The sequence below is a fragment of the Octopus bimaculoides genome, chromosome 19 (assembly GCF_001194135.2).
Source record: "Octopus bimaculoides isolate UCB-OBI-ISO-001 chromosome 19, ASM119413v2, whole genome shotgun sequence".
Classification (NCBI taxonomy): domain Eukaryota; kingdom Metazoa; phylum Mollusca; class Cephalopoda; order Octopoda; family Octopodidae; genus Octopus; species Octopus bimaculoides.
Window position 1 is genome coordinate 46,088,192 of NC_068999.1, and position 16,556 is coordinate 46,104,747.

Consider the following 16,556-nt stretch of genomic DNA (forward strand, 5'->3'; position numbering starts at 1 on the left):
TTATATATATATATATATATATATATAATCATCATCATTGTTTAACGTCTGCTTCCTATTCTTGCATAAGTTGGACAGTTTGACATGGAGCTGGTCAGCTGGGAGCTATCCAGACTCCAATTGTCTGTTGTGGCATTGGTTTCTGCAGCTGGATGCCATTCCTGGTTTTCTTTCATCTGTGAAGTGTTTGATTCAGTTAAACATATTTTTCAACATAAACTGGATGAAGAAAATTAAGATATTGATAATATTTTACTGACTGACTTTTTAGTTTGCATTCACAAGCAAGAAGTGTGCTTCTCAAACCTGTGGTTTTGAGTCCCAATGTATAACACCTTAGGCAACTGTCTCTCACTGTAGCCCATGGTCCAACCAAAATCTTGTGCGTAGATTTGGTAGGTATAAATAAATGAAAGACGCCTATTGTATATGTGTGTGTCTCTTTGTTTTGGTATCACCTGATAGTTATAAACGAGTGCCACCCCTCATACAAAAGGTGTCTTATTTCCAGTGTTCTCTGAAAACATGTCTGGCCACGAACATGTATTACCTTGCTTGGAAACAGATGAGAGTTGGTGACAGGAAAGGCATCCAGTTGTAGAAAATTTCCCTTCCGTGAATTCTATGCGTTTCATACAGGCATGGAAAAGTGACCATTAAAACAATGATGACGACGACGTTGCCACTAAAGGATAGTTTTAACTGAAATGGGAGTCTAAAATGTAATTATTTCAACTAAGTAATTAAAATTTCCTGATTACTTGGATTAGGCATTTCTGTAATCCCAGCAAAGTAAATCAAATGATAACTAATAAGTAGTTTCAAAAGATATGCCTTTCTCAACCTTGAACTTTAGCATTTCATCTTTCTTTGCTGTCACCCAAAACTTCTTTCCCCCAAATTTATTTCACTGGTTTAGATTCCTCTTGAAGTTCTTCTTGCAATATACAAGGAAAGAATCGTAACAGAAAAGTCTGGAGAATCTGGAACAATATGGCAATTCCATTTCAGAGGGTTGATCAGTTAATCAGCTGGCAATTCATATGGCATCTCAAGCTCTTTACCATGTTAATACGAATACTGATGTGAAGGGGAAAGAATTAAACAATTGGCTTTTGAAAGTCAAATATTGTGATGGTTACAGAGTCTTACCTAACAGTATTGTTTGACGATAGCAAACACAATTGTGCATTTATAATCAAATATCTTTCTCGGATTACAGTCACTGTCTGTAAACATTCAAAACCATCTTGCGTATTGGATGTCATTGTCATAAATCTGTTTTTTGAACTCCTAGCCTACTTTCGGCTCTTTCTTTATCTATATTGCAACTCTGCCTTCTTATTTACTTCTTGCTCTGTTTTACAAATACTACATTTTTTTTTTTTTTTTTTTTTGATACAAATTCTGTTGGCTTAAAATGCTTTGATTTCAAACTCAGCTAAGAATGGCAACAAACTGTTTGGTTTTAATGTAGTGTATCAAATCAAAAAATCCAGTCCACTTGTTGGAGCCTGCCTCCCTGCACTGCTGGTGGGGTAAAACTGAACGTGGCTTGGCAGGCTAATGAAACAGTAGTCGGTTTAACACTGGCGAGTTGTCCTACCTTGCAGTAATTATTTTACAGGAGCTGGACTGAGCTGTTGAATGTTAAGTATTTTCTTGTCATTTAATGCACTGATTGTTACTAGAAAATTCATTGATTCATTGGTTAATATCCTCATCAACATTTAACGTCCATTGTTCATGCTGGCATGGTTTGGCTGGGTTGACTAGAGCTAGTTTTGAATGGTTTCTCCAGCTGGATGCCCTTCCTAATACCAACCACTCAGAGTGTAATGGGTGCTTTTAAATGCCAGCAGCATGGGTGCCAGTTATGTAACACTAGTATCTGCCACACCTATAAATTTCACTTGGTTTGATGGGTTTTCTGCTCAAGCATGGCATGTTGTTGAAAGTCTTGGTCATTTGTCATTGACTTTGTGAGGCCCAACATTCGAAAGTACTTTTTACGTGCCACTGGCACAGGTGTTAGTTGTGCTACACTGGCACAAATGCTACTTTCGTGACATTGGCATCGGTCACATTACCTCTGAGAGGCCCAACGCTCAAAAGGTGCTTTTTACATACCGGTGGCTCATAAATAAAAAGTATACATCACTGAAGTTGATTGTTCAGATGGGGCTCTGCCAGATATGAAAATGCTTGAGACAGACCCAGTCATATGTTTCAAAGGCATTGTTCTGACTATCAGGAGTTGAGGGCGCAAGTTAGGGTGTGTGAATGAATGTTAACATAATGCAGTGAGCATAATGAATAATCTAATTAGAAATACTTACGCAGTGAGGTAAATACAACATTGGTTTAATGATTACTATTACTTCAATCATTTCAGCCATATCAGAGATAACATTGCATATATTTTCATGGTATGGTATCAAACCTCCTCAACAAAAGATAGACTTCCACCATATTTGCTGAAGATGCTGATGAGGAGAATCCCAATAAAGTACATCTTTTTTGTGATTCTCTTATCATTGTTTTAACAAGTACAGTGAAGTCAAGTCTGTTTCACTGATGAGATCTAATAGGATTGAAACATGCCTACAGTTGTCTCCCATACAAACAAAGTGAGCTCATGCATTTTTTTCTCAGGTTAGAAAGCTTAGCAGTTTATCTACTGAACCTCACATACCTAAATCAACAATCTAGCTGTGTCTTATTTACTCCTCAAGTTATAGAATCAACAGTTTATTTTATGATGTCATATTAACAATTCTTTCATTTTGGCACAAGGTTGTTTTGTCTAAAGTCAGCTGCACTGCAACTATATTTATGGCAGTGCTTGTTTTATCAATCCCAGGGAAATAAAGAAAAGCAATGTAGACCTCAATTGGAATTTGAACTCACAATTGATAAAAAAAAACAAAGTGAATTCTATCAACACCCAGCCCACAGTAGTGCTAACCGCAGCAATCGCTGCTACTGCTGTTTTGGCTATCCTTGAAATAATTTTTCACACTCTATCTGCACTAGCAACAAGACTATTGTTGATCTGTTGCTAGTAAAAAGGGAAAAAGAAAAAAAATAATAATAATAATAAAAAGTTACATTTATGTTAATTTTTCTGACTATTATTTTCTAATTGCTTAGGTTGGTTGTCTCTCTGGCTTTGTGTGTGTGTTAGGTTGTAAGAATACCACAAGTGACTCTTGCCTTTATTTACTTAATTTTGTTTCTCTCTCTCGGTGTTTTCTCTGCTGTCCTTGGCTACAAAGCACAAGAATGGTCATGAGTCTTTTACTGCTGCTAAAACAGTTTCAAGAACTATAAGTAGTAGTAGCAGCAGCAGTAGTAGTAGTAGCAGCAGCAGCAGTAGTAGTAGTAGCAGCAGCAGCAGTAGTAGTCCAGCTACTGACAGATAACTGTTATTGATTATTTCCCCAACTGATTTCAGTTGTCGACTTTATTTAACGTGACTGCAGTATTGTTCTGTCAGTTTTTTCCCCTGTTCACATTTATTATAGACACAAACACTTACATATTCCAGACATATGTTGTCTTTGTGACCCTGTTTAGGAGTTTAAGGGCTCCGTTTGTTTCTGATTTTATTTAAGCAACAACCATCGGTATCTTTTAAATAACTGTTAAAAGGCGATATTTTTTCCAGTTCCTTTTGTTTTTTGTATTTTTCTTTTTTTTTTTAACCTTTTACTTGTTTCAGTTATTGTTTCTGACCGTGGCCATGCTGGGGTACTGCATTCAAGGGTTTTAGTCAAGCAAATTGACCTCTGTAATTATTTCTTAAGTCTGTTACTTATTCTGTTGGTCTCTTTTGATGAACTATTAAGTTATAAGGACGTAAACAAACTAACACCAGTTGTCAAGAGTAGTGATCAGCAATGACATGCACACACACACACACACTCTCTCTCTTAATCTTTCTCTCACACACACACACACTCACCATCTCTATCTCTATCTCTCTCTCACACACACACACACTCACCCTCTCTATCTCTATCTCTCTCTCACACACACACACACTCACCCTCTTTATCTCTCTCTCTCTGCCCCCACTTCTCCACACCACCAATATTATCCAAGGGAAAGGCAAAGGGGCTGATACAGCTTGGCACCAGTGACGCCGCTACTCATTTCTACAGCTGAGTGAACTGGAGCAACGTGAAATAAAGTGTCTTGCTCAAGAACACAACACAGCCCGGTCCGGGAATCAAATTCACAACCTCATCATTGTGATCCCCATGTTCTAACCACTGAGCCACGTGCCTTGGATATGGCCAGTTTAAACGCTAAAGGGATAAATCTTATGCTTTTGTCCTTAGCCTGTCCAAAGTATTTTAAAAAGTTTATCCTAAACATCCCTGCTTGTTTTCAAACCTTTAGCTAGCCCTTGTTTCATATGTTCTGAGCAATATAAATCCTTCTTTTCACAGGTCCTAAGTTTCTCTGATGATTAAAATAAAATTAGCAATGCATATCATATATATAATACATGGACACCTGTGAATACATCCTGTGAATCAACATACAGGTTCACAGGACAGACAAAGGGTTAATGTCTTCAGTTTTTATCTTCCATTCCTGTTTCTGTGCTCAATTGATGTAACAAGCAATTACAGGATTCATTGTACATACATACATACATATATATATATATATATATATGTTTTCACTTGTCATTGCCTCACTGTTTTCTTCCAACCTCCTTACAACTTGTTATTGGATTGTCCTGTCTGTCAGACGTACTCTTGCTTGCAGCCACTTCCTTTTGTTATTCCTGTGCCAAGTAATCACGTAGGTCAGCTTTGATTGAATTGTCTTGTTGTGGTATGTCGGTAGTTGACTGTGAGGCGACTACATTTGATCCCATAGATCTGTTGCTTAAGATTACTATTTCTCCACTCAGACACCATGTAGTAGTGTAGGCAGTCTGTCTAGTCTTTTATTTTTTCTTCTCATTTCTCTCTCTCTCTCTCTTGTGTCTTTCTTGTGCCTGGAGGTTCTGGTGGTGGCCAAAGTAGACTCAATCCACCGCACTTGTCTTTAGATGTTCCACTGTTGTTTAGCACCAGGTTATCCCTTATCAAGTAAACCTAAAATCAAAGATTTTTCCACCTGTGATCACTTTTTCACGATTACATTATGTAATGTCTTTTCCTTTTTTTTTTTTTATAAGATGGTATGGTGTAATTGGTGAAGGCAAAGAATCTCGTCACTAAAGAGTAAAGAACCAATGAAAAGATGTGTTGCTTAGATGCTGCATAACTAACAACATGACAGTTTTGCAATAAATTCACTTTTCTACTAGTCTTAGTAATTTAACAATTAATCTAATAAAGACAAAACATTGATGTTGTGTAAGCACTGCATGGATAGGAATTAATTACTAATATAAACTGGCTTAGACTGCTAAATGTGTGCTGGAAAATAAGAGATGAAGTGCTTTGAAATTGACTTTTTTATTCATTGTAGTTTATAAATCTAAGGTAACAAATCTTTTAACTTTTGTTTGTTTGTTATTTGACTGTGGCCATGCTGGGGCATCGCCTTGAAGGTATTTTTTTAGTCAAACAAGTCAACCCCCAGTTCTTATTTCTTAAGTCTGGTACTTATTCTATCAGTCTCTTTTGCCAAGTCACTTAAGTTATGAGAATGTAAACAAACCAACATTGGTTGTCAGTGGCGATGGGAACAAACACAAACACACACACACACACACACACACACACACACACACACACACACACACACACACACACACACACAAACGACAGGTTTCCTCAGCTTCTGTCTGCCAAATTCACTCACAAGGTATTTGTCAACCTGGGATTATAAGCAAGCTGTGCTATGAGACTGAACCCAAAACCACATGGTTGCAGAGCGAACATCATAACTACACAGACATGTCTGCATCATCATCATCATCATCATCAGTAATAACAATAATGGAGAAATCTACTTTCCATTATGTGTGTCTCTTCTGTATTAACATTGTACAGCTATTCTCCCTGCATAGTTGACATCTACTTTAATTCAGCTCAAGTGGTCTACAAACATCATTGTTTGTCTCACTAATGTTATTTCTATAATATGTATTTGCAAAAAGGTGGTCCTGTCTGAAGATAACCACTTATCTATATACTATTGTAAATTGCTAATTGAATCGCTGCATTTTAATATGTATATTATATCTATTAAATCTAGCCATTCATCTCTGTAATTAACTCTCCTTATTTAAAAGTTTTATCTTTGGGACGTAAATTGTTTGGTTTTTTAACTCATTATTAACCCTTTTTAGCACTAATTTTGATATTTAACAATTCTTGTTGTTGGCATGTAAGCTAAAGGATTAAAAATGTTGGGTTTCTCCTTCAGTTAAATTGGTCTTTTGTTGTTGTTTTTTAAGCAAGTTTTATTACCAAGTGAATGCCACCTGGTACTGGGAGCATGTATGTGGTTGCTTGACCTGCTAGAAATGGCATTCTAGTTTTTGGAATATAAGATAATACACCTTGTTGAATTAATTGTTCAACTTGCAGACAATTTAGATGCTGGTCGGAGTGTGGTACCCTTTTTTGTAGAAGTTGGATGTAGGGATTTTATTGGGACCGGATTGAGACAGTGGCTGCTATCTGTTGGTGTCTAATTAGCAAGTAAACACCATCTTGAAAGGGATCCAAGTGACCTTTGAAAGGGCCAGCCATTGGATATGGCTGAAAAGCAATGATGAAATTTGGCCAGAGAGGTGATGATCCTGAAATGGACTTGATGTTAAGTATTAGTCAGTTTATACAGTAGGTAGTGTCTTGTACCAGTGAGGTGGGGCCCAGTGTACTGTAAAGCCATCGAGAGGAAGCCCTTGAAATCAGTGTACACTCTCTTCTGATGACCCCTGAACCCAACTGGCATCTAGTATGCAGAGTTTGTGATTGACTGCACTTTCACCAGCAAGCTGTTTCCAAGTTTGTGGTTGCTTGACCTGCTAGAAATAGCAGCCGAATTTCCTCAATACTATGTGTGGCACCTTGGGCTTGTCTTGTTCAGCCCCAGGCAGAAGAAAGCCTTGTGAGTGGATCTGGTCAATGGAAACTCACACATGCACCTGGCACATGTATGCATGTAGGTCTGTGTACTCTTTTCTTGACATCACATGATGGTTGTAAACAAGCATCATGTAAAAGCACCCATGTGATGCTGCGTAAAACCGCCCCTGCAATACTGCGTAAAAGCACCCATGTGATGCTGCATAAAAGCACTTGTGCTGTGCGATGTAAAAGCACCCAGCACACTCTGTAAAGTGGTTGGCGTTAGGAAGGGCATCCAGCCGTAGAAACCATATCAGACTGCAATCGGGTGCAGCTTGCCTGCTCTGGTTAAACTGTCCAACCCATGCCAGCATGGACAACACACATTAAATGATGATGATATGTGAAGACTGAGAGTGGGTTGATGACCAAAGTGAAATTTCAACCCAATGAAATTCCCTGGAGATGGTTGGCATCACTGTACATGATTTGGGCTTATTATGGCTGTTGATATTGTAGTTATTTTGGTGTGTGTGAATTAGGCATTAAAAATAGCCATGTTAAAAATTATATCCTGATGTGTGTAGATGTTTTGTTAGTGGTTAGACAAGTATTTGCTGGGGCTGTGTGGGTCGGGGCAAATACTGGACATACGATGTGTTCCTTCATGCATGGTTTATACATTGCCCTTTAATTTATTGATTTGTATTCAGTAAGTTGGTTAAATAGGTTAGGAAAACAACAAAAAAAAAGTATTATGTTTATTGATTATCATAGGAGGAAGTTAAAAAACAATAGGAAAACAGAAGAAAAAAATAAACATTTGTTAAATGATGTATAACCGTATATTTTTACTATCATTACATATTGAGTAATTTTTATTGTATTTTAGATGTTTACTCATCTAAAATATTTCCAGGAAGATAACCTTCATTAACATGAGCCTGATATCAATAAAATTGGATAAGTTGATTTATTTTCAGCATGTTTGGTTGGGACAATTGAAATAAGGGTACTTCATATTACTTGATTTTAACTGGCTTCAGGGAGAAATTTACTACATATGAAGTTTTGGCCTTCGGAGTCTGGCATTCCAGTTTCTTTGCCACTAATATACCCCCCCCCCTTTTTTTTTTGTATCTGTTTCCTGATTTGTCATATAAGCTTATTCCTCTTCTGCTCCAATTTTGTTAATGTTCTGATGTATCAGAACTATATAATGTTTTATAAAGTAAGCAATCATTTCCTGATACAAAAGCAGACCGCAATGTGTTGTTTGTACTCGGAATATATAACAGGACCTATTATTGTTGTATTGTGCTTCCTGTGTGTAGGAGTTTCCTGGACTTACTATGGTATGATGTTTACATTATTTATATTTACATTGCATTGCTCGCAGGTGCTGGAGCCATGTAAAAAACAATGTGAAGTGAAGTGTTCTGTTCAAGAATACTAGGCACCATCCCAGTCTGGGAACCAAAACAACAGTCTTGCAATTGTGAGGGCAACACCCTAACCATCATGCCAAGTGACTTCATGATGTCTTGATATTAACTTGATTGTAGTACTTTCTCTTTTTAATTTTGAAATTTGTTAATTTGTCATAAAATAATGAAATGAAAATTCTGGACTGTTTGTTATAAACGTATCTGAACATATTAAATTTGGTCCTTTCAGAATGTTCCATTGTTATTTTTCCAACTGTTATAGGTTTCTTTGACACTTTTACTTTTCAGTTTGGATATTTTTGTAAACTGCCCTGTTTTCTTCAAAAAAAAAAAAAAAAATTGTTTAGTAAAATAATTTAATAAGAACATTGTATTTAATTAAGCTATAAATTTATAAATACTAGACATAAGTTTCATAAACTACAAAATATAAATATCCACACTACCACACCTGAAACGTACCTGTTATCATTCTTTATCTCAGTTTGAATGTATGTGAAGGTATTTAGAATGGCCAAACTTATTTCTGCAAATGTGCCAAACACTGATGCTGATCTTTGTTTAACCAATAAGCGTAGGAGCGAGGTAAATGCAGTAAAAATAGCGGGGTTAATGGGGTTGCATTTAAGCAGTCCTTTAGAAAAAAGGGGAAGGAAAAGTAGAAAGCCGGGGAAGTATTTGAGTGCGGGAGATAACTTTATAGCAGGTGTTGAGAGTCAGAAGTCTTATAAGGGGACATGCATAGATGTCTTGATGTAGGGGTAGAGATACATAGTTAGGGGTGGGTGGAAGTAGCCGGGTGAACAATGAAGATGGAGATGATGGAGTGCATGAATAAGCATATAAAATTAACATGTTTTAGAGACTAAATTACCCAGAGAACTTTAGCTTAGCAAACATCTTTATAAATTTGCATCTCCTCTTTTATGCACAAATTGAAATACATTTCAAAAGATTCTCTGATATAACATTTTGTAGGTTTTGTCTTCTTTTTGTTTTTCCATTCAAATTATCGACTATTTTGAATTAATCTGACATTTTATATTTTTATATCCTATTAACTTAGTATTAATGCTAATAACAGTTTTCCTTTTTTTCTTTTTTTTTCTTTCCAGTTACCATTCTACAAATCGTCTACCATGTTGGAATATTATATAGGTCACATCACCTTACTATATGCAGTTTTCATTGTTTGTTTCTTTCACATTACTTTAATTGCTGCTGATGTTGTTGTGGTAAGTGACTGTTTAGTTCGTTCATTCATCTTTCGAAAATATTTTAATGAGATTCTGCCTGCTTATACAATTATTAGAAAATAAACGTTTAAATGTTGGCTTAAATAAGAATTGCTTTGAAAAAACAATGATTGTTGTGTTCAGGTGCTTTTTTTTTTTTTTTTTTTTTTTCCCTCACCTAAATTGAATCTAAGTCATGGAAAAAGTGTTTCCTGAAATGGGGGGAAACTTGGAAGGATCGAGTTAGATTAGGTTGAGTGATGGTTTTAGTATTTCAAAGATTACTGATTGGGATTAAAAGATAATTATTGGGAGGAATACTGAGTTTGAAAATTACTTTTTAAAGACTTACATTATCACATGAAGTGCCTGGTGGTTGTTTGTCGTGAAAGCATAAACGAAAGTCGAGATGATCTTTTACTTGTTTCGGTCATTGGATCATGGCTATGCTGGAGCACTACCTTGAAAGTTGTTTTAAACAAATCAATCTAAGTATTTGTTTTTTTGTTGTTTTTTTAAGCATCATGCTTATTCTGTCAGTTTCAGTTTCCGTCTACCAAATCCACTCACAAGGCTTTGGTCTGCCTGAGGCTATAGTAGAAGACACTCGCCCAAGGTGCCACGCAGTGGGACTGAACCCGGAACCATGTGGTTGGTAAGCAAGCTACTTACCACACAGCCACTCCTGCGCCTATATGTTTTTATTTACTGAATATCATCTTTTTGTTTGTCTCTTTCAAGAGCAACTGTTATCATTCCTGATCCCTTTAATAGACTTCCCTTCCCCTCTCCTTGTTTACTGGTGTGTGGAAGGGGCTCTTTAATTGTTCTGCCGGATGTTGTTGTTTGTGGGCAATACCAAACATAAGGACGTTGTCTACTCCAGCATGACATTGGTAATGTTTGAGATCATCTGACAGTTGAGGGACGTTACAAGTTCAACTGCTGCTAAAAATATTATCACTACCTAATTGACAGCACTAACGAATTTATACATGCCTTATTGTTTTACATAACGATGTAGGGCGGCAGGGTTTGTAATGTCATTGTCTTAAATAATCCTCTGCACTATAGATGTACCAAAATCGTTTGTTTTTACTACTCTGCTTTCATTAAATAGATTTAAATATAATAATCTGATTATCCTGCGTTTGTCTATTGTTTACAACTGTTCAGATGACTTTTTCATACTGTTGCATACATCAAAATTTTACTAAAAGCTGTCAGTGTTTAGTTACTTAGCAACAGCAGCAGCAGTAGTAATAGTAGTAGTAGTGGTAGTATAGTACAACTGTATTTCATTATATTTTATAACTCAACTGAACAGAGGTGTTTGTGCTTTGGTACATATTTCACACCTTCAAAGAGAATCAGAGTTGGTAAAATACTGGAATAAAGACCACAGAGAGACATTTCTGATGACAAATAACGATGATTGCATTGGGAATGGTATTGCATACACATTAGGTGTTTGCCAACATTTGAGCAACATTGTTTTTGATGACGGATCTTTCTAAAATTTGGTTTCAGTTTTTGCCTTTTATGTACAACTGATGACACAGACTAAGTAGTTTTAATTATATGAAAATATATTAATTGGCTTTTGACTAATCTCTTGATGGCGGATGATGAGTCTGTCCTACATGCTCACAAAACATCAAGGCATATAAAACCAAGTCAAAACTGTTATTGAAAATTGAGTTGTAATCAAGCTTTATTTATCTCATTAGTTGAGTGTTGCCAAGTTATCAATATTTTCCCTGATGTGTGTCTGTATCTGTTTTCCAAGAATGTCCCTATAGTTTTGAGCATATGGTATCTTCTGTTGGTAGTTATTCACTTTGTTCTTGGTGTCTCTAATGAAAGGCATTTTATAGTATTGCATCTAAAATCTTGATTAAGCTCAGAGATGAAACACCTTCCTGCCTCTGTGTGTGTGTGTGTGATGTTGAACAACATAACGTTTCATTCTGTGTGATATGAATTCTTTGATCACTCGTCTGCTTTTCGTATTGATTTTTGTTTCTTTCACTTTTTTCTCATTCGTCCTTTTTTTTTTCTCTACAGCTACTGTTACTTCTTCATCTTCCTCTTCTACTATTGCTACTACTACTACTACTATTTTTAATTCATCTCCTGTTCCTTCTCCTCTATCTTCTTTCTTTTGTTCTCCTCCTCCCCTTGATTCTTCTATGTCCTCCTCCTACATCCTCCTCCTCCTCCTCTTTCGTTTTGTTTATTTTAATCATGATTGAAAGAAGGAAATTAAAAACAAAAAGTTATAACCCCCCCCCCCTCACTACCAGCACTAATTTCTAATGTTTTAGAAGAAATAGTAAATGCTGATTATTGAGGACTAAGTTGACAAAAATTCTGGCTTTCAGACGGAATTGTAGAAAAAGCAATTAAAGAAAGTGTTCCAGAACTATTGGAATGCGTCGCAGATGAATTCAGTCTTTGAGGTATTGACTTCAAATTGAATACCTTCTGTCACAAATGTAGACATTTATTGAGTCATTAGGCATCTCAAGAGTCTAAGATCTGTGAGGAAATGGGTGGATGTCAGTGAAAATGTTGGGAATCCCTGTTCTAGTCAGAATGACCCCATGTTGTTTGGTTGAATGGTTATACCCTCATGAATGAATGTCTTGTTGTAAAATACTTATTTCGGTAGGTAATGTTCAAGTTTTGCTAAAACATAGAAGTGACAGGTGGGTAATAATTACAGTCAGTATTGGGAATGTGTGAAAAATTGTTTAAAAATGAAACTTTGGAGAGTTAAATAGCCAAAATAGGATTACAGCACTACTCACCTCACCTGTGCTTGTGCCATGTAAAAAGCACTACTCACCTCACCTGTGCTTGTGTCACATAAAAAGCACTACTCACCTCACCTGTGATTGTACCACATAAAAAGCACTACTCACCTCACCTGTGCTTGTGCCACGTAAAAAGCACTCAGTCCACTCTGCTGAGTGGTTGGTGTTAGGAAGGGCATCCAGCTGTAAAAATCCTGCCTAAACAGTCACAGAAGTCTGGTGCAGGCTTCAGCCTGGCCGGCTCGTGTGGTACCGTCCCACCCATGCTAGCATGGAATGCAGACATTAAATGATGATGATGATGAGACAGTTTCCTGCTAATATTATGGGCAGGAAGCTGGCAGAATGTTTAGTGGCATTTCATCCATCTTTATGCTCCAAGTTCAAATTCCGCCGAGGTTGACTTTGCCTTTTATCCTTTCAGAGTCAAAGAAATAAGTATCAGTTAAGTTTGGGGTTGATGAAATTGGTTAGTCTGCTGCCCCCAAAATTGCTGACATTGTGCCATAATTTGAAAACAGTAGTCTATGTAATTTTGATAAACTTATAATAATGTAAAAAATTCTATTTAGCATTGGTAAATTGCCTCATTTACGAAAAAAAAAAAACTAAAAAACAAAGGACAAACATTTATTGTATAATCTTGTCGGTGTGTATTTCCTCTAATCATGTTGAATTCGGCATTCTAATTAAGAAGGCACTTAGAATGAATCATCCGATAATTCATTTAAAAAAAAAAAATCATTTTGCATCTTCAAAGAGATGGCACTTGATTTTTGTAATATTGAGACTGACATGTTAATTACCAAAAATTAGATACCAGTTTTGATATTTAAAAAATAGGTTTTTGATGTCTTAGCTTCTTGCAGACAAGAGTTCTCTGTAATAGGCCAAGAGAGTCTGGCAGTGTGAAGAACTTTGAACAGTTCCAACAATTCACATATTTTTAAATTTGTAAAACCTTTAAATGGTACCAATGTGGAAATTTTACCGCCATTATATTTCTGTTGATATTTAAGAGAAACCTAGTCTTTGCTGAGGTCATTTGTATAATTACGTGACCTAAGAATCAAAAAGCAGCACTTTAGGATTGTTAAGTAGGGCACAAAAATAACATCCAGTGATAAATGAAATAGATTTGTTCTGTCAAGTGATCATGATGGCAAAATTTTCTGAGCTTATTTTAACCATTTTTAAAACCATTTTGTTACCATATTTCTGTTGAAATATAGCTGCTTTTGTTTCAATTAATTTTGAGGAAAGAAAAGAAATAAAGAAGAGACTGTATAACGGTAACTTGGTAATTATTTAGCTGGTGCATGGAATATGAATTAACCCTTTAGCATTTAGATTACTCAGACAAATGTAATGCTAATTTAGTCATATTGTTTTGAATTAATTATGTATCATCTTATCTGGATCTGGCTTATTAAAGGATAAACATTTGTACTCAGAGCCAGAGCTGGTTTCAGTCGGGTTGGTAACAAAAGGGTTAAGCTGTTTACCTTTGATATGAGTTTGGTGGTCATCTAATTGATCATAGTTATCTAATTTTTCACATGCCTATAAAAATAATACAATTACGAAAGCGTCACAATGATCAAATTGCTATTAATAGTGATGAATTCAGTTTCAGTGTGACACAGTTGACATTCTAATCAGATAAAACAGATTTCCCATCAGTTTAATTAAAATATCAGAAAACTAGGGTATGTTGGTTTTGCTTGAGGATGGGGAATAAATTTTTCAGGCTGCACCCTTCATCAATGGTGTGGCCTTTGTGCCGGTGGCACGTAAAAGCACCTACTACACTCTCGGAGTAGTTGGCGTTAGGAAGGGCATCCAGCTGTAGAAGCTCTGCCAAATCAGATTGGAGCCTGGTGTAGCCATCCGGTTTCACCAGTCCTCAGTCAAATCGTCCAACCCATGCTAGCATGGAAAGTGGACGTTAAACGATGATGATGATGATGATGAAGTATCATAAAATATAACTAGAAAGTCTTTGGGTTTTTTTTTTTCTAAACAGTTAGGCACAGGTGTGGCTGAATGGTAAGAAGTTTGCTTCAGAAACATGGTTCTGGGTTCAATTCCACTGCATGGCACCTTGGGCAATTGTCTGCCATAGCCGCAGGTCAACGAAAGCTTTGTGAGTGGATGTGGTAGACAGAAACTGAAAGAAGCCTATCATGTGTGCACATGTGCGTTTTTGCTTCTGTCTACTTGCCTTGACATTGCATTATAGGTGTAAATGAGTGCTGCAGTTGTGCAAGTGATGTCCTTCATTTCCAGTTTTCTGTGGAAACGTGTCTGGTCACAGGGAAATGTTACCTTACTCGGAAACTGGTGTGGGTTGGCAACAGAAAGGACGTCAAGGCTGTGTAAAATGTAGCTTGACAAATTTCCTCTGTCCCATGTGAACATGGGAAAGTGGACATTAAAACAATGTTGTTGTTGATGGTGATGATGATTGAGCTCAATTACTGTAGAATAAAGTGCTTGTGTCTAAAAGCATAACACAATGCTGGCAATTGATTTCATCTGATGACTGATAAAATAATTAGTTCCATGTCTTTGTTTATTTGGTAATTTCTCCTTGGAACATATGAACGACATGTTGACTCTCCAACCCACATAGCAACAGGTTTTCTCTCTTGCACAGAATAACTCCAAATAAGAATTAATACACAGCAGAGGAAACCCTTTCCCCTGCATGGAACAATCTATTTCTGGTACCATGGCTGAAATGCACCCTGTACACTCTGTTGTAAACGAGAGGGTTTGTGATAGGAAAGGCATCCAGTGTGTTGAAAAACAAACTGAATTGAAGTGATTGAGGGAGAAGGATATTTTAACTGAAATGAATGTTTGGTTAAGAAGTGGTGTGGCTAGACTTGGGCCTTGTATACGAGAGGTCACAAATTCACAAATTCTTGATGGGGATTGTAGAAGCATGTTTTAATTTAAGCCAGCATGGGAAATAAGACAAATGTTTTAATGATAATTGTGCAGCCGCTGCTGCTGCTGTTCCTCTATTTTCTGTATATTATTCCCTCTGCACAAAGTCTGTCTGTTTGTCTTTATCTTGCCTTGAGAACTAACCGTGTTTTAAACTCAACACCCCCCCCCCTTTTGTTTTATTATCAATATATTTTTAAAACATCTATTGATTCATAAAGTGTGTCATTGTTGGTCATAATTTAAGATTGTTATCAGAACATGTAGCATTGAAAATGTGTTCTGCTTCTACCAGGAATCAGTTTTATGGTGATGTTAGTCTGAGATTGTAACTGAACGAAAGTGTTTTGTGAATAGACGCTGTATTTATATATATGTAGAGTTAGTCGGGAGGAGCTGGTAGTAAAGTAACGTCTGTAAGTTGCAAGTTAAAGGATGTTGGAAACATCTAGTTTTAGAGCCTGCCATTCCAAGACTAACTTAACTGACGTGTTTGCCAAGCTATTTAATTATATTGATCTGTTTGTACAGAGAATTCAGTAGAATCTGAAATACCATTAAAACATTGGGAGCCTGAAAATTGGTAAACAGAAGAGTCTTTGTACAAGAGAAATCCATACAAGAGAAAATATAGGCGTTTCTTCGATAAATTTTATTTTATTTTTTTTTTTTTTGTATTTTACTCTGTAATTTTTATTAGTTTTATTTCATCTCTGGCAGTGAATTTGTTTCCTTTGAATAATCACTTTTAGAACCAAATGCCATAGAGCTTTATTTCAATCAAATCAAAATTTGTTCACTGTACAACCCCTCACTTCCACTCTCTACAAATGTGGAACCTAGGCAATTGTTTTTAGTTTAATTTTCTCTTAAAATATTTGTCTTAGAATTATGGTATTACAGAAAAGAATCTTATTTAAAAAGAATCTTGGGTGCTATGTATCCGTGTGTTATATATGTCCCTTAAGCCAGAGGAGCAATTTTTTACTGTTCTTTTCAATCCACTGCACAAGATCCTAAAAATGGTATATGTTATCAAATTTAAAAAAA

At 36.3% G+C, this 16,556-nt stretch overlaps 1 protein-coding gene across 1 annotated transcript in view; it reads left to right on the forward strand.

Annotated features, from left to right (window-relative positions):
* LOC106877733 (E3 ubiquitin-protein ligase RNF13) overlaps window positions 1–16,556 on the forward strand; it is a 67,963-nt gene that overhangs the window by 27,116 nt on the left and 24,291 nt on the right. Inside the window, exon 3 of the mRNA XM_052974710.1 lies at window positions 9,613–9,732. Within this exon, the coding sequence (XP_052830670.1) occupies window positions 9,637–9,732 (96 nt within the window). The 5' untranslated portion in view covers window positions 9,613–9,636. The remainder of the gene's footprint in view (window positions 1–9,612; window positions 9,733–16,556) is intronic.